Source organism: Pseudorca crassidens, chromosome 7, assembly GCF_039906515.1.
Source record: "Pseudorca crassidens isolate mPseCra1 chromosome 7, mPseCra1.hap1, whole genome shotgun sequence".
Taxonomy (NCBI): Eukaryota; Metazoa; Chordata; class Mammalia; order Artiodactyla; family Delphinidae; genus Pseudorca; species Pseudorca crassidens.
The window spans coordinates 68,179,351-68,202,233 of NC_090302.1; the positions used below are offsets into that span (position 1 = coordinate 68,179,351).

General features: G+C 41.7%; 1 protein-coding gene across 2 annotated transcripts; it reads right to left on the reverse strand.

Moving 5' to 3' along the window:
• Positions 1–3,878: 3,878 nt before the first annotated feature.
• Positions 3,879–21,376, reverse strand: PLIN2 (perilipin 2). 2 transcript variants are annotated; one of them, XM_067744479.1, is made up of 9 exons: positions 21,283–21,376; positions 20,251–20,301; positions 19,969–20,164; positions 18,234–18,316; positions 16,783–17,068; positions 15,799–15,980; positions 14,754–14,888; positions 13,520–13,810; positions 3,879–4,283 (listed from the first exon to the last, which is right to left on the reverse strand). In XM_067744479.1, the coding sequence occupies exons 2-9, from the start codon at positions 20,278–20,280 to the stop codon at positions 4,143–4,145; spliced, it is 1,344 nt and encodes a 447-aa protein (XP_067600580.1). In that variant the 5' UTR covers positions 20,281–20,301; positions 21,283–21,376; the 3' UTR covers positions 3,879–4,142. The 2 variants fall into 2 exon arrangements, with proteins under 2 accessions (XP_067600580.1, XP_067600579.1); XM_067744478.1 differs by lacking the exon at positions 3,879–4,283 and having other exon boundaries at positions 12,752–13,810.
• Between the last annotated feature and the right edge of the window lie 1,507 nt (positions 21,377–22,883).

Below are 22,883 nucleotides of genomic sequence, written 5' to 3' on the forward strand. Positions count from 1 at the left end.
TGAATAGCATCAATAAAGAACGGAAAGGCCAGATAATAAGGCTCAGGAAACAGCAGGCCCATGTGCCACTCGACTCAAGATTTGTATCCCAGGCACTCCAATTTACTTTTTAAAAATAGCTTAATGTATCATTATAAGTGAACATCATCATAACTATCACCCAGAACAAGAAATAAAAGTTCTCCATCCATTCCAGAAACCTCTCTTTTCCCGAAAGATAACCACCATCCTCACTTTTATAATAATAACTTCCGGGACTTCCCTGGTGGCACAGTGGTTAAGAATCTGCCTGTCAATGAAGGGAACACGGGTTTGATCCCTTGTCCAGGAAGATCCCACATGCCGCAGAGCAACGAAGCCCGTGCGCCACAACTACTGAGCCTGAGCTCTAGAGCCCGCAAGCCACAACTACTGAGCCCACGTGCCACAACTACTGAAGCCTGCACATCACAACTACTGAAGCCCATGCGCCTAGAGCTCATGCTCCGCAACAAATGAAGTCGCCGCAATGAGAAGCCCGCACACTGCAATGAAGTGTAGCCCTTACTCACTGCAGCTAGAGAAAGCCCATGCACAGCAATGAAGACCCAACACAGCCATAAATAAATAAATAAATTTATATTTAAAAGATAATAATAACAACTTCCTTGCATTGTCTTGTAGTTTGACCACCCAAGTATGCTTCCCTAGACACTATAGTTTAGTCTTGCTTTTTTTTTTTTTTTTGGTCTTGCCTCTTTTTTTTTTTTTTTTAGCCTTTCCTGGGTTTGTTTGTTTGTTTTAAGTTTTTATTGGAGTATAGTTGATTTACAATGTTGTGTTAGTTTCAGGTGTACAGCAAAATGATTCCGTTATACACATACATGTAGCCACTTTTTTTTAAACTCTTTTCTCATTTAGGCCATTACAGAGTATTGAATAGGGTTCCCTGTGCTGTACAACAGGTTCTTATTAGTTATCTATTTTATATATAGTAGTGTCTATATGTCAATCCCAATCCCCCAATTTAGCCCTCCCCACGACCCCTGGTAACCATAAGTTTTCTACATCCGTGATTCTACTTCTGTTTTGTAAATAAGTGCATTTGTACCCTTCTTTTTAGATACCACATATAAGCGATATCATATGATATTTGTCTTTCTGTGTCTGGCTTACTTCACTCAGTATGACAATCTCTAGGTCCATCCATGTTGCTGCAAAAGGCATTATTTTGTTCTTTTTTATGGCTGAGTAATATTCCATTGTATATATGTACCATATCTTATTTTTTTAAAAAATTTATTTATTTATTTTTGGTTATTTTGGGTCCTAATTCCTGCACGTGGTCTATTCTTTAGTTGTGATGAGCGGGGGCTACTCTCTGTTGCAGTGTGCGGGCTTCTCACTGCGGTGGCTTCTCCCATTGTGGAGCATAGGCTCCAGGTGCGTGGGCCTCAGCAGTTGGGGCACGCAGGCTCTAGAGCACAGGCTCAGTAGACGTGGCACATAGGCCCAGCCGCTCTGCAGCATGTGGGATCCTCCCAGACCAGGGCTCGAACCCGTGTCCCTTGCATTGGCAGGCGGACTCCCAACCACTGCGCCACCAGGGAAGCCCCAAGTACCATATTTTCTTTATCCATTCCTCTGTTGATGGACATTTAGGTTGCTTCCATGTCCTGGCTACTGTAAATAGTGTTGCAATAAACATTGGAGTGCATGTATCTTTTTGTTTGTTTTTAATAATATAATTTAATTACACATTTTTCTCATTCCCCCTCCCCTTTTTCTTACAATTAATCTGTTGAAGAACCAGGGCTATTTGACCTGAATAATATCCCCTAGTCTGGGTTTCACTGATTGCATCCTCATGGTACAGTTCAACATGTTCCACTGTCCCTGTCCTCTGTACTTTGTTCAAATTGGCACCTGGATCCAGAGGATTGATTGGACTCATGTATGATCACTTTGGCAAGATTAGATGATGGTTGGTATATGCTTTTTCATCAGGAAATATGTAATATCTCTGTTTATGCCATTGACAAGCAATAATGCTAAGTGCTTAGATCCATTATTCACAGGTGATTGCAAAATGTTGAAATTCTCATTTGTCATTTGTTATGGGCTGAATGTTTGTGTCCCCCCCCGCCAAATTCATATGTTGAAACCCTATTGCTCAATGTGATGGTATTAGAAGGTTGGGTCTTTGGGAGGTAATTAGGATTAGATGCAGTCATAAGGGTGAAGCCCTCATGCATAGAACTATAAGAGTCACAAGAGGGTTTGCTTCCTCTCTCTGCTCTTTTCACCATGTGATGATACAAAGAGAAGTCAACTCTCTGCAACCCAGAAGGGGGCCCTCACCAAAACCTGACTCTGCCGGCACCCTGATCTCAGACTTCCAGCCTCCAGAACTGTGAGAAATAAATGTTTGTTGTTTAAACCACTCAGTCTAAGGTAATTGGTTATAGCAGTCCTAACTGACTAAGATATCATGTCTTTTTCATTTGTCAGAAGGAATACTTTTATGAGAGAGATTTTTCCTCATTTACTATTTGTTTACCTAGTGATGAAGACATAAAGAAGGATAAATTCTTTTTTAATTTTTTTTGCCACACCATGTGCGGCTTGCAGGATCCTAGTTCCTGGAACCTGCACCCCCTGCAGTGGAAGTACAGAGTCCTAACCACTGGACTGCCAGGGAATTCCCAAAAAGGATAAATTCTTGATTCTTTCATTTTATTTTTTTTTAAACTGTACCTCCAGCCCTAATCTTTTCTTTTTTTATATATTTGTTTATTTATTTATTTATTTATTTGGTTGCATCAGGTCTTAGTTGCAGCAGGTGGACTCCTTAGTTGCAGCTCGAGGGCCCCTTAGTTGTGGCATGCGAACCCTTAGTTGCAGCATGCAAACTCTTAGTTGTGGCATGCATGTGGGATCTAGTTCCTGGACCAAGGAATGAACACGGGCCCCCTGCATTGGGAGTGCGGAGTCTCAACCACTGCACCACCAGGGAAGTCCCGATTCTTTCATTTTATTTACCAGTTTTCAAGATAATAATTGGTTTGCTATCATCCCCTGAAAGTGACCAATTAGGTTGTTTATATAGATAGATAGAGATATATTTAGATTTTGATGGGGTTCATATTTGATGGGGTTCAATCTATTGCAATTATTATCCCTATTGAAGTTCAGATTGTCCCATCCTTAGTTAATTGGAACCTCTTCCAATTAATGGAACCAATTAATGGAAACTCTCCCAATAAATCAGATTGTTTTCTATCTGAAATAGCAAGAAGTTCAAGGCTCATTTTGTACATTTCCTGCCTCACACCTGGAATCAGCCATTTCTCCAAGAAGCACTGATTTCTTTTAGTGGGAAAAGGTATTACAATACCTCTTTCTGACAAATGAAAAAGAATTACAATCTGGAACTGGGGGTGCTCCTCAATACTGGTTTGGCCATTGTTTCTACAATTTATTTAACTAATACTTATTTAATGTTGTTCTGTGCCAGGCATTGCTCTAAGATTTTATAAATGTTTATTTATTCTTCATAACAAAGCTACTATTATCCTTATTTTACAGATGAGGAAATTGAGGTACAGAGAAACTAAGTTATTTGTTTAAAGTAACATAACTAGAAAGTAGAAGAGCCAAGATTGGAATCCAGAGTCTGAGCCTTTACCCATCATGATATGCTTCCTCCCAAGTGACCTGTTTTTTAGTCATATGCCTACCCCCTAGGCCAGGGGAAAGCAAAAAGACCTTGACTAGCAGATGCACTGAGACCACATCCCCAAAAAAAACATAAAGGTGCTGTTACCAGAAGAAACAAGAATGAATCCTGGGAGGAAAAAAGAAGTCCACTATATCAGTGTTTAAAAAAAAAACTCTGATTCAAGATTATAAGCCCATTTTTATTATAGGCATTTCAAAGATTAAACTTTGAAGAATTATATAAAATAATATATGATGCAGAACGAGACTCTTTTACAGAAGTTTGGGTCAATCATAGTTTCATTACCAATTAAGACCAAGTAGCCAAAAAACAGATTAACTCCCAATAGATTAATCCCCAAAGCCACAGGAATAAACACATGAGCAAACATGAAATTTAATGTGACACAAACTGTGTATTCAGCAAAAGGATATTTTTCTTATTAGTTATTCAACATTTTGCCCTGAGAAGGCTGAGGGCAATTGGCATGTGAATGACTTGGTCCATCCTCCTCTTCCAAAGCTATAATATCTGGAATTTCATCAGCCTCAGATGTCAAGTCTGTGACACTGAAATCTAGTACCTGTAAAAGAAGAATCTTGGATATTAAAACAAACACTAATGAAGTGAGTTGTCAAGTCCAGGTGAGCTCTTAGAAACATAAATTACTGCATGTGCATGAACCTTACTTTGTCCATAACTATGCTGTCTTCGATATGTTTATAGTCTTATTTCCACAATTCACTCATATTATAAAAGCACTAAGGAAACTTCTCTTTAAAAGGAAACCAACTAGTGGTAGAAGGAATTAAATGAAAGCTTTTGAAACTACAAGCTATAAAGCATTTCTGGTTATTCATCTGTCTATTTATCTATTATTCTCTTAAAACCAATAATACTCCTCTCTATCATAAGTTTGATTTTCCATCCTATAAACCCTTTGGGAAGTGTCTAGGAACTAAGGAAGCAAAAAGGTCTTTGAATAGTTGAAAGAGCCATCACAAAGCCCTAGCTCTTCTCTGCATAGGAAAGGCTTTTAGGGATAAGAAGTTCTATTAACCGTTACTTTGCATACCATTTTGATAAGCCAAGTAATATTTCTTAACCAACAGAAGATTAGAAGCAGAAAATTAGTAAGGTATAACAAGTTACTGAAGGCTAAATCTTGATAGCAGAGGAAAAAATTAGCTGATTACCTGATAGAGGCAAAAAAACTAACAGTAACAACAACAAAAAATATCCATCGAAAAATAGACAGAAGGGAAAATGAGGAATTATTGTCTAATGGGTTTATGCTTGGGATGCTAATAAAGTTCTGGAAATGGATAGTGGTGATGGCTGCACAACACTACAAATGTACGCTTAAGAAGATGGCTAAAATGGTACCCTTGATGGTATGTATATTTGACCACAATTTTTAAAAACAGTTAAAAAACAAAACAAAACACGAAGCGAGAATCTTGCTTTTTCTTGGGCCCCTTACCTGGCTGTTTGTGGCCGTTATTGCACTTTTCCGTAAGAACTCAGGAGCTCAGAGGACTGTCTGGTCTGAGGTAAACACTTCCACTATTTATTCCTGAGCTTTCTATTTGGGGAGATCAACCTACATTCTAGATCTTCATGAATGTTCACTTTTCAAAGATTATACCCAATCTGACATCCACAAAAGCCAACACTGCTTATATAAATTGATTCAGGGCATTACCCAGGCAAGTCAACTATTGCAATTTTAGCCTTTTTAAGTTAAAAGATGTACCTTGCTTAGCTCTCTGTTCGGATCTATTTCTATTAAATGTATATTTTAACATCCATTATCACTCTGTTTTTAATAAATGTAAAATAGAACAGGAAGCTATAACACAAGAAGATATAGAGAGAGGGATTTTCTGGATCCCAGATAAGGAAGCAAGCAGCAGTTGTCTCCTATCAGTGGCTAGAATGGAAAAAATAAGCACTTTGACATCAGTAAGACATTGGACTAAATCCCCACTCTTCTACTTAACTCTTTTCAACCTCCGTTTCCTCACCTGTCAAGTGAGGAAAATACCAAATTGATTGCATTGCAAATGAGGAGTAAAGATAGTATACGCCTAGCTTGTAAAAGGTGCTCAATAAATTTCATTCTCTTCAGTTTCTTAAATACCACCCTCTTACACACACAAACCTCCAAAGTCGCCTATAGATCAGGTAACTACTGGCCTACAGTAGAGTTCTTTGCAGAAGATTGGAGATTCCACACTTAGGATTTAGGAAAAAAGCCTCACCAACCATCAAAAACAGTAGCTCTAGTCCTTGAGATGATTTAGGAGAGCCATATGGATAATTCATCTTCCATATATCCAGAATGAATCAGAGTATATAATTTTCATTATTCAGGACCATCACCAAAACCTATTTGGGGGGCTGGGAAGGAAATAGGGGAGGGTGGAGCAGCTAAGAAGTAGCCACAGTCTATCAAGTTTCCGTGGTGAGTTTAATTTAAAATGTAGTGGTTGTGCCTGACCATCTTCATAGGGTTTTTAGAAATGTGGCACAAGAGAAATCACTTCACAGATTTGTAAGATAAATTCCTTTTCCATTGACATAAACAACAATAGTTTGGACCATCAAAGAAAGAGTGTAAGGAGTCTCTTGCTGAGAATGCCCATCAGGCATTCTGAGGCCAAACTCAGAATCACATGCTTGCTGAAATAACCATAGTCCCTCCCTGCAAGGACACTCTTTTCAAGAAAACCAAGTGACCATGCCAGGGTTCCAGGGAGTTGCATAATTTTTGCAGGTTGTTCACCATACAACCATAAGGGGGCACCACTCATTCATAAACTTCACTGATTCCTGTATTTATTATGACAATTTTCCAGAAGGTGGCACTACAAGTGTTGAGGATAAGGTGCCATTTTCTAATTTGCATAAAACTCCCAGAAGAAAACATAGGCAATACACACTCCTTGACATTAGTCTCAGTAATATATATATTTTTTTATCTGTCTCCTCAGGCAAGGACAACAAAAGCAAAAATAAACAAATGGGACCAAATCAAACTAAAAAGCTTCTGCACAGTGAAGGAAACCTTCAACAAAATGAAAAGGCAACCTGCTGAATGGGAGAAGATACTTACAAATGATATGTCCCATAGGGGTTAATATCCAAAATACAGGAAAAACTCAGACAGTAACTCAATATCAAAAAGCCAAAAATCCAATTAAGAAATGGGCAGAGGCCCTGAATTGGCATTTTCCCAAAGACATACAGATGGCCAACAGGTATAGGAAAAAGTGCTCAACATCATTAACCATCAGAGAAATGCAAATCAAAACCACAATGAGAGAGCTTCCCTGCTGGCGCAGTGGTTAAGAATCTGCCTGTCAATGCAGGGGACATGGCTTCGAGCCCTGGTCTGGGAAGATCCCACATGCCGCAGAGCAACTAAGCCCGTGCGCCACAACTACTGAGCCTGTGCTCTAGAGCCCACGAGCCACAACTACTGAGCCAGCATGCCACAACTACTGAAGCCCGCACGCCTGGAGCCTGTGCTCTGCAACAAGAGAAGCCACCACAATGAGAAGCCTGCGCACCGCAAGGGGAAGAGTAGCCCCTGCTCGCTGCAATTAGAGAAAGCCTGCTGGCAGCAACGAAGGCCCAGTGCAGCCAAAAATAAAATAAATTAAAAAGAAATAAATTTATTAAAAAGAAAAACCACAATGAGGTATCACTTCACACCTGTCAGAATAGTTATCATCAAAAAGACAAAAAATAACAAGTGTTGGCAAAGATGTGAAGAAAAGGGACCCCTCATGCCCTGTTGAAGAGAATGTAAACTGGTGCAGCCACTATGGAAAACAGTATGGAGATTACTCAAAAAATTAACAATTAGGGACTCTCCTCATGGTCCAGTGGTTAAGACTCCTTGCTCCCAATGCAGGGGCCTGGGTTCGATCCCTAGTCAGGGAACTAGATCCTACATGCCACAACTAAAAAGATCCCACATGCTGCAAGGAAGATCCCGCCTGCCACAACTAAGACCCAACGTGGCCAAATAAATAAATATTTTTTTTTTAATTAACAATTGAACTACCATACATCCTGAAATTCCACCTCTGGGTATTTATCTGAATAAAATGAAAATATATATGCATCCCAATGTTCATAGCAGCATTATTTACAATAGCCAAGATATGGAAGCGACCTAAGTGCCCATCAACAGATGAATGGATAGACACACACACACACAATGGAATATTAGCCATAAAAAAAAAGTATGAAATCTTGCCATCTGCAACAACATGGATAGACCTGGAGGGTGTTATGCTAAGTGAAGTAAGTCAGACAGAGAAAGACAAATACTGCATGATATCACTTATATGTAGAATCTATAAAGTAAATGAACAAATGTAACAAAACAGAAACAGATAAAGAGAACAAACCAGTGGTTGCCAGAGGGGAGAGGGATGAAGGGGATTAAGAGGTACAAACTAGCAGTTATAAAATAAATAAGTCACAGGGATATAATGTACATCACAGGGAATATAGTCAATGTTTTATAATAACTTTGTATGGTGTGTAATGTACAAAAACTTCGAATCACTATGTTGTACACCTGAAACTAATATTGTAAACTATACTTCAATACAAAATTTTTAAAATTAAGGTAAATTAGAGTAGGTCTTTCTAAAATGACATTTTATGGAGTCTACACCAAGGGTCTTGTTAAATTTTGTTTTTATTATTATTTTTTTGGGGCCACATTGCGTGGCTTGTGGGATCTTAGCTCCCCGACCAGGCTCAGCAGTGAAAGTGCAGAGTCCTAACCACTGGACCACCAGGGAATTCCCAAGAGTCTTGTTAACTAAAGTAAATTAAGAGTAGCTCTTTTTTTTTAATTTATTAATTAATTTATTTATTTTGGTTGCGTCAGGTCTTAGTTGTGGCAGGCGGGCTCCTTAGTTGCAGCACGTGGGCTCCTTAGTTGCAGCATGTGGGATCCTTAGTTGTGGCATGCAAGTTGCACCATGCATGTGGGATCTAGTTCCCTGGCCAGGGATCAAACGCAGGCCCCCTGCCTTGGGAGTGCAGAGTCTTAACCACTGTGCCACCAGGGAAGTCGTGCAGCTCTTTTTAAAGTAAGACATTTTATGGAGCCCACACCAGATTTCTTGTTTGGAAAGAGTAGGACTGTTGGTAACCCTAGCCCTATCTTTGTTTCAGATTAAAATCATTTGTTTCCTGTTTCCTTCATTTCTGAAAGTATGATCGTTGGACCACCTGCATTAGAATCACCTAGGATGTCTTTTTTTTCTTTTTTTTTAAGCGATGCTTTTTTAAAGTGCAGATGCCTGGTACTACCTCCAGACCTACTAACCAGATTCTGTAGGGGTGGAACCCAGGAATCTGCATTTCATCAGTGTCCCCAGTTGATAATCCCTGGCATAGATAAAGAGGGCAGAGGAATGCTCACTGACAGACGGCATGGTTTTATCCATGCTGAGAGCTCACTAGGGCCATTTCATACAAGGGAGTCAGTCTGATAGATACATTAGCTACCTCCTTACTGAGTTGTCCTGTGCTCTAACCTGAGTAGACAACGAAAAGGGAAAAGTGCTTGATTCATACTATTCAACATCTACTCCTATTAATGCTAAGTTATAATTTAACTGGTTGGCTAGAAAAAAATAAAGAAAAAAAATGGTCGGCTAGAATCAAAAAGTCAGATAACAGGTGTAGGCGAGGATATGGAGAAATCAAAACCCTCATGTACTACTGGTGGGAAAGTAAGATGGTGCAGCCACTTCGGAAAACAGTCTGGCAGTTCCTCAAACAATTAAACATAGAGTGACCATATGACCCACTAGTAATTCTACTCCTAGGTATATACCCAAGAGAAATGAAAAAATAATTTACATGGTAACCATTTCTTCATCACTGACATTTACACAAAAGCACCATTTAAACTATTCATTACTCTTGTAAAATATCAATTAACAACACTATCTACTACCTTCCTCACTTTCTTAAATTCTAGAAAACATTTTTTTCAGTGTTAGCCAAAAACATAGATATCATGATATGGCTCTCATGTCGTTAATATGGCTCTCTCAAACAGCACTTTCATAAAATCTGTACCAAACTAAACAACGTAGGTCTATTCTACAACAAGACGAGGCTCCTCTGTGAGACTTAAAACCTTTCATTATATTATATCCCATTTCTCTCTAATCTATAGGCCCAGTTTAACCAAGTTAAGCATGGAGGAGAAATCCCAGGCAATTGTCTCCCCTCCCCCAAACACTGTGCTTTCACACTGCCACCCTATCATTCCACTTAGCCATCTTCCTGACAATCTTAACAACTAAAGATGCGTTGTGTTAATCAGCAATCTCACCTGTCAAATTCAACAGGGCCATGGGCTGCCTGCCTCTTACTACCTTATCATCAATTGAGGGTGTGATATTCCTAGTCTGCCTTTTCCACTTGAGCACCCAGCCTCTGCTCAGCAACCCCTGGATAGTGAACAAGAAGGCCTCAACCCCAACCAGCCCTAAAAATATGACCTGAACCTATCCCAGTAAGGGTCCAGTTGACACAATTTCTTCTAGCAATTGGTAGCTTCTCAAACATGAGGGTATGGCATCAGAATCTCAAAAGGTAAGCAAGGGGAACAGGAAAGATACCATAAAACATCTTTCTTTGGTCTAAGTTGACCTCAAGCCTGATATGACTTCTTATTCTTCTCCTTCTCTGCGAATAGTCCGATACTATTTCCTTTCCAGTTTCTCCATCTTTCAGATGAAGTAGGCTGCTACAGGATAGCCTGGGAAATTAGACATCCAACAGTGGAATTATCCAGCATCTTTTCCTTACTAAATAGCAACTGTGAAAATATGATAGGATATCCTACATTATAGGATATCTTTGGGGAAGGTGGACACTTACAGCATGAAGGTATTGCCCTTTGAGATACAAGCAACAAATACCTTGGTTTATAAGGCAGGGACATCTCACAAGACCATCACCCATGCAGGCCTCTGTGCTACGTCACTCCTGGAGCTGGATCAGGACTGAGGCCCAGCTGGCCCAGTCTCAAGTCCACGAGAGCCCAGGAAGGTCAGGCTGGCAAGAGCCCTCCTTTCCATCCCCCACCTGCTCCCCCAGGCATCATTTAGATGCCATTTCTTAGATTTGTGCACAAATATCTATCCTTCTCCTTATTCCTCCTTCCCTCACCAGTCATCTCCATGAGCTAAATGATACTCTAAAAGGGATATCTCAGGTAAACCAAATTTCAGTTTTTCCTGTTTCACTTCATTATTCCTTCAATATCTATCATGCCTTATCAAAGTGGATATATTTTCCCAATCATGATCTGATATTACATACTCACTACTCACTCTGGAACTGGCCAGTTAAAGACACTATGTGTCACTGTCCCACAGAAGGTATCCTCATGACTAGTGCAAAATAGAAAGACACCCCATCCTCAAACACTTCACTTCCATCTGTTGAAAAACATCACTAATTTTACTTTACAGATGATAAAACTAAGGCTAAGACATTAATGGCTAATATACCATGTTCCCTTTTTTGCCCAGAACTAATTAGAAAGTTCACATTATAATTACATGCAAAGGAAAGAAGTAGGTTTGTACACTCAGGCACACTATGCCAGGCTTCATGTAGCCAAATATTCAAGAACCTGCCATAATTATAGACTGTGCTAGGCTTAGTCAGCTTTTTTCCCCTCAAAATAATTGTCCTCTTTGGGAAAGTTTGTTAAACTAAAACTGCCAGTTTATGCAACAATAAAACGAGGACACCACAAATTCTGAGACATGTTGACAACAAAATGAAATGCGTGTAGGCACAAACTTGAGACACAGAGTCAGACAGACAAAACCAAGGGCAGTGGTATTCTTCTAGAAACTAAGGTCTCTTTATATTCTGTCTTGCTCATGAAGAACAGCTTTGAGAACAGTCTCTTTTTCCTAAGCAATTCAGCAGGTACTACAACTCTTATGAAGGGGAAACACAAAGGTTTATGTTCAGTATAAGAAAGTCTGTGTACAGCTGTAGTATATAAATTTTCCAACCATTTAGAATCAACCACAAAATACCAGCCTTGAAGTTTTGAGGCAAATGACAGCAGGATCACATCCAATTAGGACTAATAAAAAAAAAATTTTTTTAAGAGGCAGAGTCTCTAGAAAAACCAGTCACTAGGGATGGGCAGGCCAGTGCATGGATTGGTTCCACCCTGGAAGCCCATAAATCATTGACAGTCCACCATCCCAGAAACCAGAGGTTCCTTAGCTTCAAGTATCTCAGGGAGTCCCTCCAACTGAGCTCACATGTTTACTGATTCCTGGAGCTACCTCAAGGGGAAAAAATTCATTTCTCTAACTTAGTAAGCTTTGATAAGTTTATTCACACAAGTCCGTGTAAAGTTATACGCTGCTTCCTCGTTTTCATGGGGAGACAGGGGTGAAGCAGGGTAGAAAGAGGAGACAAATTTGACTTAGACTTCAGTTCTGCTGAAGGGCAGGACACGTAGAAGCAGGCAGCTCTATATCACGAGTTCTAAGACTGGCTTTTTTGAAAAGGTTTGGCATACTGCAGCTTTGTCATGAGGAGATCCATATTTCCTAAATAATTAACCCACATTAAGGGGATTAGAAGTCTGGACACCCTAGGTAGGAGGTAGGAAGAACCCTTTTCTACAGGGGGTCCAAAGTCTTTTTTTTCTAATTATTCTCATGTAGTCTTCTAAAGGCATTTCCCCCACAGCTGAGGTTAGTGATTTCTCCCAATGTGACAACATGGTACCTTAAGTCCAGCTGAGACTGGACACTGAACAATCTCATTCCTTACACGTTAGATGGCCCCTTGGCAAGAAATACTGCTATCTTTACGTGAGACTGCTGCAGAGTCACTGCTTCCTCTCAGCTCTGATTTCTTTTCAGCAAGGCAGTCAGTCATAAGTGGCTCCTTCTGCTAGTTTAAAAACCTGTTCTCAGGGGTCCAGTAAATGGGCAAATGAAAGGAACCACCACCACCTAATAAAATTCTTATAGGAACATTAGCTTTTAATTTGTTTAAAACCTGTTATCAAACATTCCATTTTTAACATTAGTCTTCCAATGTTATTACAAATTCCCCAACAGCCCATTTGAATTCGTGTGTATTAATAACCCTGTCATGCAGGCAAAGCAGTTCCAAGAAAGCCACACTAAAAGCACATGTAACACACAGCATAAAAGTGATCTATTCTGCAGTGAATTTTATTGAATTCAAAGGGGGCATTCCTTTATGAAAAATAAAAAACTCAGGGTGCACAAGCATGCATTGTGAGACAAACCAGTGCCGAGGCCTGCTCAGAGCAAACCAGAGCAGACACCAGTTCATACAACAGCCCACATGAAGGTGTTTTTATTCAATACAAACAGACAGCAACAGTGGCAACAGAATGAGGCCATAAATGCACTGGGACATTTTGTGAGTTCTGGACAGGCTCTGAACAGTCTATCATTCTTTTCTTTCCAGCCAAGTAAACAACAGAACTCATCCGTTAAAGTAGAAACTTTAAAGCTCTTAATCCAGTTGGCAATGACTACAATAGAGGACCTTTTTTTCTCGATAGCTGCTTCCCCACTTCAGAGTTGTCTAGCAGGTTTCAACGTAAGAGGAGGGTTCATCTGGCTCGCTGCCCTGTGCATTGCTGACAGGGACAGGTGTAATGTGTGTTGCGCTCAGGCTGCCGGGCCTCCTGGCTGTACCTTGGGCCTGAGCACGCTGAGACTCAGCCACCTGAGGATAAAAGGGACCTACCAGCCAGTTGAGGGGTGTGTTGTTAACAAGATAATCCATCACATCATCTAAAGACTCCTTCATTTTCTGCAGCTGCCCCTTGCTGGAAGCGAGGAGGCCGTCAGACACTTCCTTAAAGGAGGCAACGTTGCGAAACACTGAGTAGATGTCACCAGCCATCACCCCCAAGTGGTTGGCCTGATCTTGGATGTTCTGTGGTAACCCTTGGATGTTGGACAGGAGGGTGTGGCATGTGGTCTGGAGCTGCTGAGTCAGGTTTCGGGCAATAGCAAGAGTACGTGACTCTATGTGCTGCAAATAAGACAAGTTTAAGAATTAGCAGTGGATCCAACAGTCCTATGTATGAATTAGTTCACTTACAGTCAGCTGGTTATACATCCACCACACATGTGGATTCTTTAACTTTTTAAAATCCTCATAACAACCCTGAGTGAAGCAGTATTATTTCACATTTCATAAACATGAACATAAGCTTAGAGTTGAAATAACATGCCCCAGTTAACAGCTGGAGTGTGGATTTGAACTAGTGCCTGAGTCTTCAAAGTTCATCGTCTTAAGCTGAAGAAACCTAACAGGGGAGACCGGACAGAAGGAAAATACACTCCATATTAGTAGGGCAACTTAGATATTCTCTCCTCAAGTGAGATATGATATGAACAAACAGTTAATATTGATTTCAAGGGCAAATGCATACTAGCTTTCGGAATGCAAAGGACCACGTTCTAGGGCTACAATATGCTATTTCTTCTGTCTGGAACATTCGTCCCCTTATTGCCTTTTCACCTAGTTTATTCACCCCTTAGGTCTCAGCTTACCACTCATCTCTTCCAGCAAACCATCTGACTCACCCATCCTCACTCCCAGGTTGAGTTAGTACCCTTCCTATGTAGTATTCTCATAGTAACTATATTTATGCTATCAAAAAACCACTATGACCGTAAAGATGCCTATATTCACTTAGTCTATAGCCATTGTAAGGGCAATGCTCGTGTTTCTCAATTAGTTGTATCCTGATAGGGACAACATGCCTATCTGTAAATTGTTAGATAAAGTTGCACATTTTTGCTTTTTGGTCACATAACAGGCAACCTATGTATACTGTATTGTTCAAACTTTTGATAGAGTATTCTAAGAGGAATAATAAGAAACTTATTAGTAAGTTTCTAGTAAGAAGTTTTAATAGTAAGAACGTCTTCAGAAGCTGTAGTGGATGACTCTGTCCCAGTTGTCTCACCTCAGCACAGTGGGACTCATCTGTATCATCATAGCCGATGCTTCTCTTCCACTCCAGCCAGGACAGATAGAGCTTATCCTGAGCACCCTGAATTTTCTGGTTGGCATTATGCACATTCTTCCTGGCAAATTCAATCTAGAACACGTTGAAAGAAGACAAAGGAACAAACTAGTCAGATCTTCTTGTTAGGCTGTTCTCAGATCCATGATGTAAATCAGCCAACATCAGCTCTTACAGCAATTCTTGGTTTTTAAGGAGACCTATCCCTGATAGCATTGTTATTTGTTATCAATATGTGTAAGTCAACCAAGCAGTCGTAGTACTTATTGCCTCTTATTTAATTATTAAACCACTGTCTCCAATTTACCTCCAGTTTAACATAGGCAAGGCAACTGAAATTTAATACGTGTAAAATATAAAATTACAAAAGAGAAAGGAACTCGAACTTCCTCTTCCCTGTTGCCAGCCACCTACTTCCCCTTCCAAGAATAAACTGGTTTCTAATGGCCATACAATACATACTGTTCTGTAACTTGGCAATCCTTAAGGGCTACACAGTAGTCTTTTGTGATGTATCAATGTAATCAGTCCCCTATTAGTTGATGTGCACTGTTTATACTCTTTTGCAATTCTGAACAAATATACTTATCTGTGAGATAGGTTTCTAGAAGGAAAGCTGCTCCAGGCATAGGTGTGTCTGTAACTTTCCTATAAGAGCCCCTTGAATCCTCTGGAAGTACAAGAACACAAGTACTGCTCTTTCTCTACACCATCGCCCACAGCGTCTAACTTTGCCAGTGCCATCGGACAAAACCGGAATCAGTCATTTGACCCCTCAGAGTAAGATTAACGCCACTTCATATATTGATATTTCAGCTATTTATACTTTCTTTTTTCTGCGAGTTTTCTGGATACTCTTTGCCCATTTTTCTATTGGATTGTTCATATGGTAAGATTAAAATTCTTGCATTTCGTGATATGTCTACTCCCAATCGTCGAGATAAATGAACTCACTTCAGATGCCTTTAAAGGAAGTTGTACTCACCAGGTTGACAGTGGCATGGAGCTGAGAAATGGTCTCTTGGCTTTTCTGCTTAGCTTCTTTCACCTTGCTGAGGGCCTGCTGGTAGGCCCATGAGCGGAGCTTGGTGGACAGGGATCCCAGTCTGATATAATAACTTGGCTTCTGAACAGGATCAAATCCTTCCACTTTTTTGGCTTCTTTTTCTGAAGTTACATAGAAGTCACCAAAAAAAAAAAAAAAAGAGTCCAGGATCACAGCTCTAAGTGACAAGGCCTGGAATCTAACCTGGATCTTGACTTTGTTGATTCCACTCACCCATCTAGCAATCATGCACCCCTCTTCCCAAGATGCCTCATGTCTGCTGCTGGGCTTAGCAGCCCAGAACACATCCCTATATGTGACACATGTCACCTACACAGGTCTCTTCCCACTAGAGCTTCTTACCTGGCACAGAGTGAGCACTAAATCTTTAATGATTCTATACAGCAGCCCATTAAGGACAATCCATTTATAGAAAGTATTTCTCTAGGCTAATTTCTCCCGAAGTTTCAAGACTTACTACGTACAACTCAGTGTGAAACTTAAGAGTGCCTTAAGAAGGAAAACTATGGGGACAGAAAGATTAGTGGTTGCTCAGACAGTGGGGGTGGTGGGGGGATGGAGACTGACTGCCAACAGGCATGAAGGATCTTTTATCTTTGGGGGGTGATAGAAATTGTATAACTGGATGATGATGGTTATGTAACTGTAAATTTAGAATGAAAAAAAGGTGAATTTTTTTGGTATATAAAAGTATATCTCAATAAAGCTGTTTAGAAAGATTGCTTTAAGATATAAAACATTGGGAGTTCCCTGGTGGCCTAGTGGTTAGGATTCTGGGCTTCCACTGCCATGGCCCGGGCTCAATCCCTGGTCGGGGAACAGAGATCCCACAAGCTGCATGGCACAGACCAAAAAAAAAAAAAAAAAAAGTAAAACATTATTTCAAGAAAAAAATCCAATTACCTAGTTCATCCTTGGTGAGAGGGAGGTACTGGTCTACCAGCAGCTCTGATTTGGTGAGTGCATTTTCTACTCCACTGCTCACCAGCTGCATCATCCGACTTCCTAGGACTATGTTAATGCCGCCACTGACCACGGACTTGGTCTTCTCCACACTGCCAGTCACTGTTCCTTTGGTCTTGTCCACCACCCCAGTGATTGTGTTGGCCACAGAATCCTTGGCCCCAGTCATAGTAGTCGTCACAGCATCTTTTGCCCCAGTCATAGCTCCTTTGGCATTGGCCACAACCTACAGGGAAAAAGGCAGATCATTTGGCTGGTGAGAAGCATAAAAACCTAGTTAAGTTCTTAACTAAGATAGCATAGTTGAAGAGTTAAAGAATGAATCTGGTCCTTTTACTTTCTAGTTGTAGGTCTTAGACAAGTCACTGAGAGTTGATGAGCCTCAATTTCCTTATCAGGTATAAGTACCCTACTTGCCACCACTCAAGGGTTGTTGGAGGACCAAATGAGGGAAACAGATAAAAAATCTGTCAATTTGTCAAGTTTTTTTTCTTAATTTATTTATTTATTTTTAAAATTTATTTTATTTTTGGCTGCGTTGGGTCTTCGTTGCTGCACGCGGGCTTTCTCTAGTTGCGGCAAACGGGGGCTACTCTTCGTTGCAGTGCACGGGCTTCTCACTGCGGTGGCTTCTCTTGTTGCAGAGCACGGGCTCTAGCCACATGGGCTTCAGTAGTTGTGGCGCACGAGCTCAGTAGTTGTGGCGCACGGGCTTAGTTGGTCCACAGCATGTGGAATCTTCCCGGACGAGGGCTTGAACCCATGTCCCCTGCATTGGCAGGTGGATTCTTAACCACTGTGCCACCAGGGAAGCCCAAGGTTTTTTTGGTTTTTGTTTTACACTAGATGAACCTATAGTAATTAAGGCACAAGGAGTACTCTAGAGAAAATGGCATTTTCCACACTGACATGCTTATACTGAGCCCCTCATGCATGCCTATAAGTATAGATATAGGTATCATGCACACCTGGCCCTATGCGCACAGCCCCAAGCCAAAACACAGGTAGAGGTGTCAGTTCTCCATCCTACTAGATGTGCTCTCAGGTACCAAGTGAGAAGAGGCTCTATTTATCACCTCTGCATTTATCCAGTACCACATGGGAATCAGTGATTTGAGAAAGCCATTTCACCTACAGAGATGAAGCCACAAATTTAATAGAGATCAGACTACAGGTATTCTAGCCCAAAGGTGGATAGCTCATCTCTGCTTCTTAAGACAACCTGACAACAGTTCAGGAGGTAACGGAGTGATCATTACTCTTTCAAAAATATATCCAAGGTTGAGGGGACAAACAAGTATTACCTGTTTATGGTCTGCACAGCCTGTGTTAAACAGATAAAACTTAAAAATGGCAGGTGGCAAGTCCCAGCACGCTTGTCCCAAGCTCACCTGGTTTGTCGGCTGATTCAGAATAGGCAGTTTCTCCTCAATCCTGTCTAGCCCCTTACAGGCATAGGTATTGGCAACGGCAACTAGAAGAATCACAAACAATGAAAATGTTAACGGTCTGGGTAAGAGTGAATATATATCTTGAGCCTTCATTCTTACTACAAAAAAACAGCAAAAATGTTCATTTTAATTTACCATGCAATACTTTGCCTGGTTTCTCTAGTTCAGAAAGAAGATTCTTGCCAGGTTTCTGGCAACTTTCTTCTACTGACAGGGAAATAAGGATATGGGTGTGGGAAGGGTGGGGGGAGCAGCAAGCAGAGGCAGTGACAGGCCAAGTAGGATGCTGGCCAAGAAGCCTCTTACTCATCAACTGTCCCCTAAGGTTAATGCCAGGAGAAGCCAGGCTTCACCTGAACCCTCATTCAGGGAACGAGGTATATGAAAACTCTCAAAATTAGCATCTCCATGCTAGTTTAATCCTCACCTACACTTAATTCAGTAGGTGGCAGTGTACTTTGGGTTATCACCAGGAAACAGTATGCTAACAGCACCCTGGATCTCCCTAAAAAGACCTGGATTTTAGTCCAAGCTCCCCCCACCCCCCAGCAATGACCAAGCCTAGAACTACTACTATACTCATTTGGGAAGTAGCAGAGTTGGAAAACTGATCTCTAAAAGGTTTCTTATAATCCTAAAAGTCCACGACATAACCACTTGGGGGAATGATTTAAACCCTTATTCAAAAGTAGTTCATAATATGGAGAAACTGAAGATTCCACTCCTAGGTATATACCCGAGAGAATTCAGAACATATGTGCACACAAAAACGTGGGCACAAGTGTTCACAGTAGCATTCATTATTCATAATAGGCATAAAGTAGAAGCAACCCAAACATCAACTGATGAATAAAATATGATATATCCATGCAATAAAATATTAAATTATTCCATATTAAAAAGGAATGAAATACTGATATGACGCTACAATTTGGATGAACCTTGGAAACATTATGCTAAGTGAAAACTAGCCAGTCACAAAAGACCACGTATTTTATGATTCAATTTACATTACACGTCCAGGATGTGCAAATCTATGAAGACAGAAAGTAGATTACTAGTTGCCTAAGGTGGGGGGAGGGGGACGGGGAGTGACTGTGAATGAGTATAAGTGTACAATTCACAGGCATTCACAATACTGTTCATTCACAATATTGTGCAACCATTACCACTATCATTTTCAGGACTTTTTCATCACCCCAAACAGAAAGTGGTATGAGGTTTCTTTCCGGGGTGATGAAAATGTTCTAAAATTGCTTATGGTGATGCCTACACAACTCTGTGAATATATTAAAAGCCACTGAATTGTACGCTGATGTTATTTATTTATTTTTCTTAAAGCAGTTCACATATACTGTGTAGTCTCAAGGAAGTCAGCTATTTCAGTTCACTCACTCTTTCCCCGTATGACCTCACTTGCCAACACAGAAGCAACTCCGGGGGATTTTTTTTTGTAATATCATAACATCTGCCACTGTTATGAAGCAGGCCTTCTATAACATTGAGGGTCACCTGGCAGTTTCTCGGGAAAGGCAGCATGTGTCTCAGGAAAGGCTGAGGATTCCTGATGCGTGCTTAAGGCATAACACTGGCATTCACCATATTCAAGCCAGCTTCCGGGCTCACTCCTGATGAGTACATAGGACTAAATTTTGAGGGGGAAATCAAAACTCACTTTGTGGCTCTAGCTTTTGGATGATTGGCAGAGCACTCGTCACGGCCACCGAGGTGATGGTCTTCACGCCCTTCTCTGCCATCTCACACACAGACTTCAAGTAGGGATACTGATCCTTCGTATTGATGTAAGCCGAGGCAACGAGGTCATATGTGGAGCTCACCAAGGGTAGGTTGGCCACCCTTGTCACCACACTCTGCAACCAAGGAGGAGGGAGAGCTTAACTTCCAAAACACACTGGGGAGGGAAAGGAATCAAGAAACTGCTATTTATAAATCATACCGGCTGTGGTTCAACTGCAACAGATGCCATTTTTCTTCTGGAGAAAGAAATCTGCAGAAGAGAAACTTGGTTCAGGACACTGTAATAAGACTCCCAGATTCATTCTCCAACCGAAGCAAATGCTAATTTCAAGTAGAGCAAAATTCAAGTTTAGTCTGCATTTCTTCCCACCCTCTGGCTCTCAGAGCTCTCCTCTGGGCAAACTGAAAGAAGGTTTTTAAAGCTCACGTGTACAAGTCACCCACTTAAAATGTTCAATTCGTTTTCCCCACCAGAACATTAGAGATGCCTTTTGAAGATAAATATCTGTCCACAAAAATGCTAATCAACTTAAAACCCATGGTAAAACTAAAGAGATATTCCAAGTAGAAGACATCTTGTACAGTCAGGACGATCAAGACGGAGCACTTTGGTGGGGGGCGGTGGTTACTCCTTCTTTGTCAAAGAACTTAAACTAGTTCAGGGGACACTAAACACACGAGAAAGGAGGTGCTCCGCGGAAGTGAGAAACTTTTCCGGACGCTTTAAAATGTCAATTTAGTGTCCCCAACGACCCACAGCCACACAAAACAGCCTCACTGCTAAGCAGCAGAGCTGGAAAGTTAAGAACCCACCACTTCGGAGCCAATCAGTTCACCCTCCGGCCAAGGGTCCCACTTTTACAAGAAATGAAAACCACGCTAAAGGCGGAAATCAGACGCCAGCACCAATAGCCCGTCTGTCACTGCGTACCCCCACAAAATTCTGTTTCAAGACGATTTTCTCACGCGTTTCCTTTTAAATAACGTCCTTTCGGGACGACTGGAAACTGTTACCCGCAACCAAGCCAAGAAGCTACAACCGCACTAAGGCAGCGGGCAGAAAAGCAGCCTGAATCAAGGAACAAAAGCGAGGTTGCAAAGCGCAGGCCCAGGAGACAGCCCCTTCCCAGCCGGGGCCCGGAAACCGCCACGAGGCCGCCAGCGTCCAGCCTGGAGCCCGCGGGGGGCCGAGCCGCGATGGACCGGGACCGCAGAGGTGACGCGTACCCACCGGCTAGCAGCAGCCCAGAGTCCAGGATCCAGCGCGTCCGCGTGGCGTTCACAAGGCCCGGCCCGCGGGGCCGGGCTATATACCCCGCCCCCCCCGCCCCCGCCCCCGCGCCACGTGACTGGCGGCTCCCTGACACCCGACTCCCAGAAGCCGGGCCGAGTCCCGCCACCTCCCCCAACTGCAGGGCCGCCTCCAAGGGTGGGGGCCCCTTTCGGGGTGGGCGTGGCGGGGGGGCCCTGCCTGGGTCAGGGGTGCTGGGCTTCCCCCGACAAAAATGAGTCCGGCGCCCACGCTGGATTTGTAGTTTTGCAAAAGGCAGTGGAGGAGTCGCGCGGACAGACGAACAGTAACTAACCTGTTGATTTCCACCAGTCCTCAGAATAGAATTGTCTTTAGAAATGGAAGCAGTGACGTCTGGACTGTTATTTATAACAACTTCTTAAGTTTTGTGAAATTCTAAATGATGACGGACGTGTAGAGATGGCTGTTTTGCTGTTCTTTTGACTTTAAAGTCAGTTCCTCAAACATCGGTCTGATTTAAAGTTGAATCGGAATTTCCAAAACAGGGAATTTTTTTTGAGAATACCGTTTGTTGGTTTTGTTTGTTGGTTTGTTTCAGCGAGACTTAAACCCAAATCACTCCGGGATGATAGCTGCCTATGATTACTATGCAAGATGGCATCTTTTTTTTTTAAGAAACAAATCAACGTCTGAGTCCCAGTTTCTTCTTGTGTAAAATTCAGGATTTGAACCAGATTATGTGAGCAAACAAATTGTGCAACTGCACCATCCCGGGTAGGAGCTCTGTGGACCGCTCCCTGAGTGAGTGGCCTGGGATCTGATGATATCGCCGAGGGCCTCGGCCTCCCTGCTCCCTCTCAGGGAAGGTAAACAAGAAAGCACGGGTGGGAGGTGCGAGGGGGAACTGGCGCCGGGTCCTCGGCCTCCGGAATTGGGAGCAAGCGGAGGCAGGGAGGACGCAGGAACCTGGCGGCGGGCTTTGTCAAGCTACAGAGTTTGAACTGTGGGAAACCCTCAAAGGCATTTACCTTAATTACGTAACTAGTGTTGCATGCACAGAGATCCTGTGCATATTTAGAGCTCCAAACCGACCCATTAAAAAATGTATCCTTTCTACACGACGGAAGACATCTGGAGGCCCCCAGCAAGAAAAACCAAATATTGCGTCTTCCCGCCCCGCCTACACACACCAGGTCATTCAAAACAAAATGCAGTACTTCCATAAAATAACTGTTAGGAAGTCCAAAAATGTATGGGTTTTTTTCTCCTATGTTGACATCTTCAATGCTTTAAGCAATCAAATTATTTTTTTCTCTTCTTTTTGCTCTTCTGTCTTTGTTGGTGCTCTAAGCAGATGTTTAGTGTGCCTCTTGTTAATGTCACCACCCTAATCTAAAACGACAGGAATTTGAGTGATGATGGTGAGGGTTTTTGGTTTTTTTTTAAACTTCTCACTGTTCTGGCCTCTTATTTTGCAACAGAAGGCTCTTGCCCTTTCACCTGTAAATGCCTCCATGCTTTTACTTGTTTTAAACCTGTGAGTCACTTGCCCTCTTTAAGGATAAGCAAGCTTCCTTCTG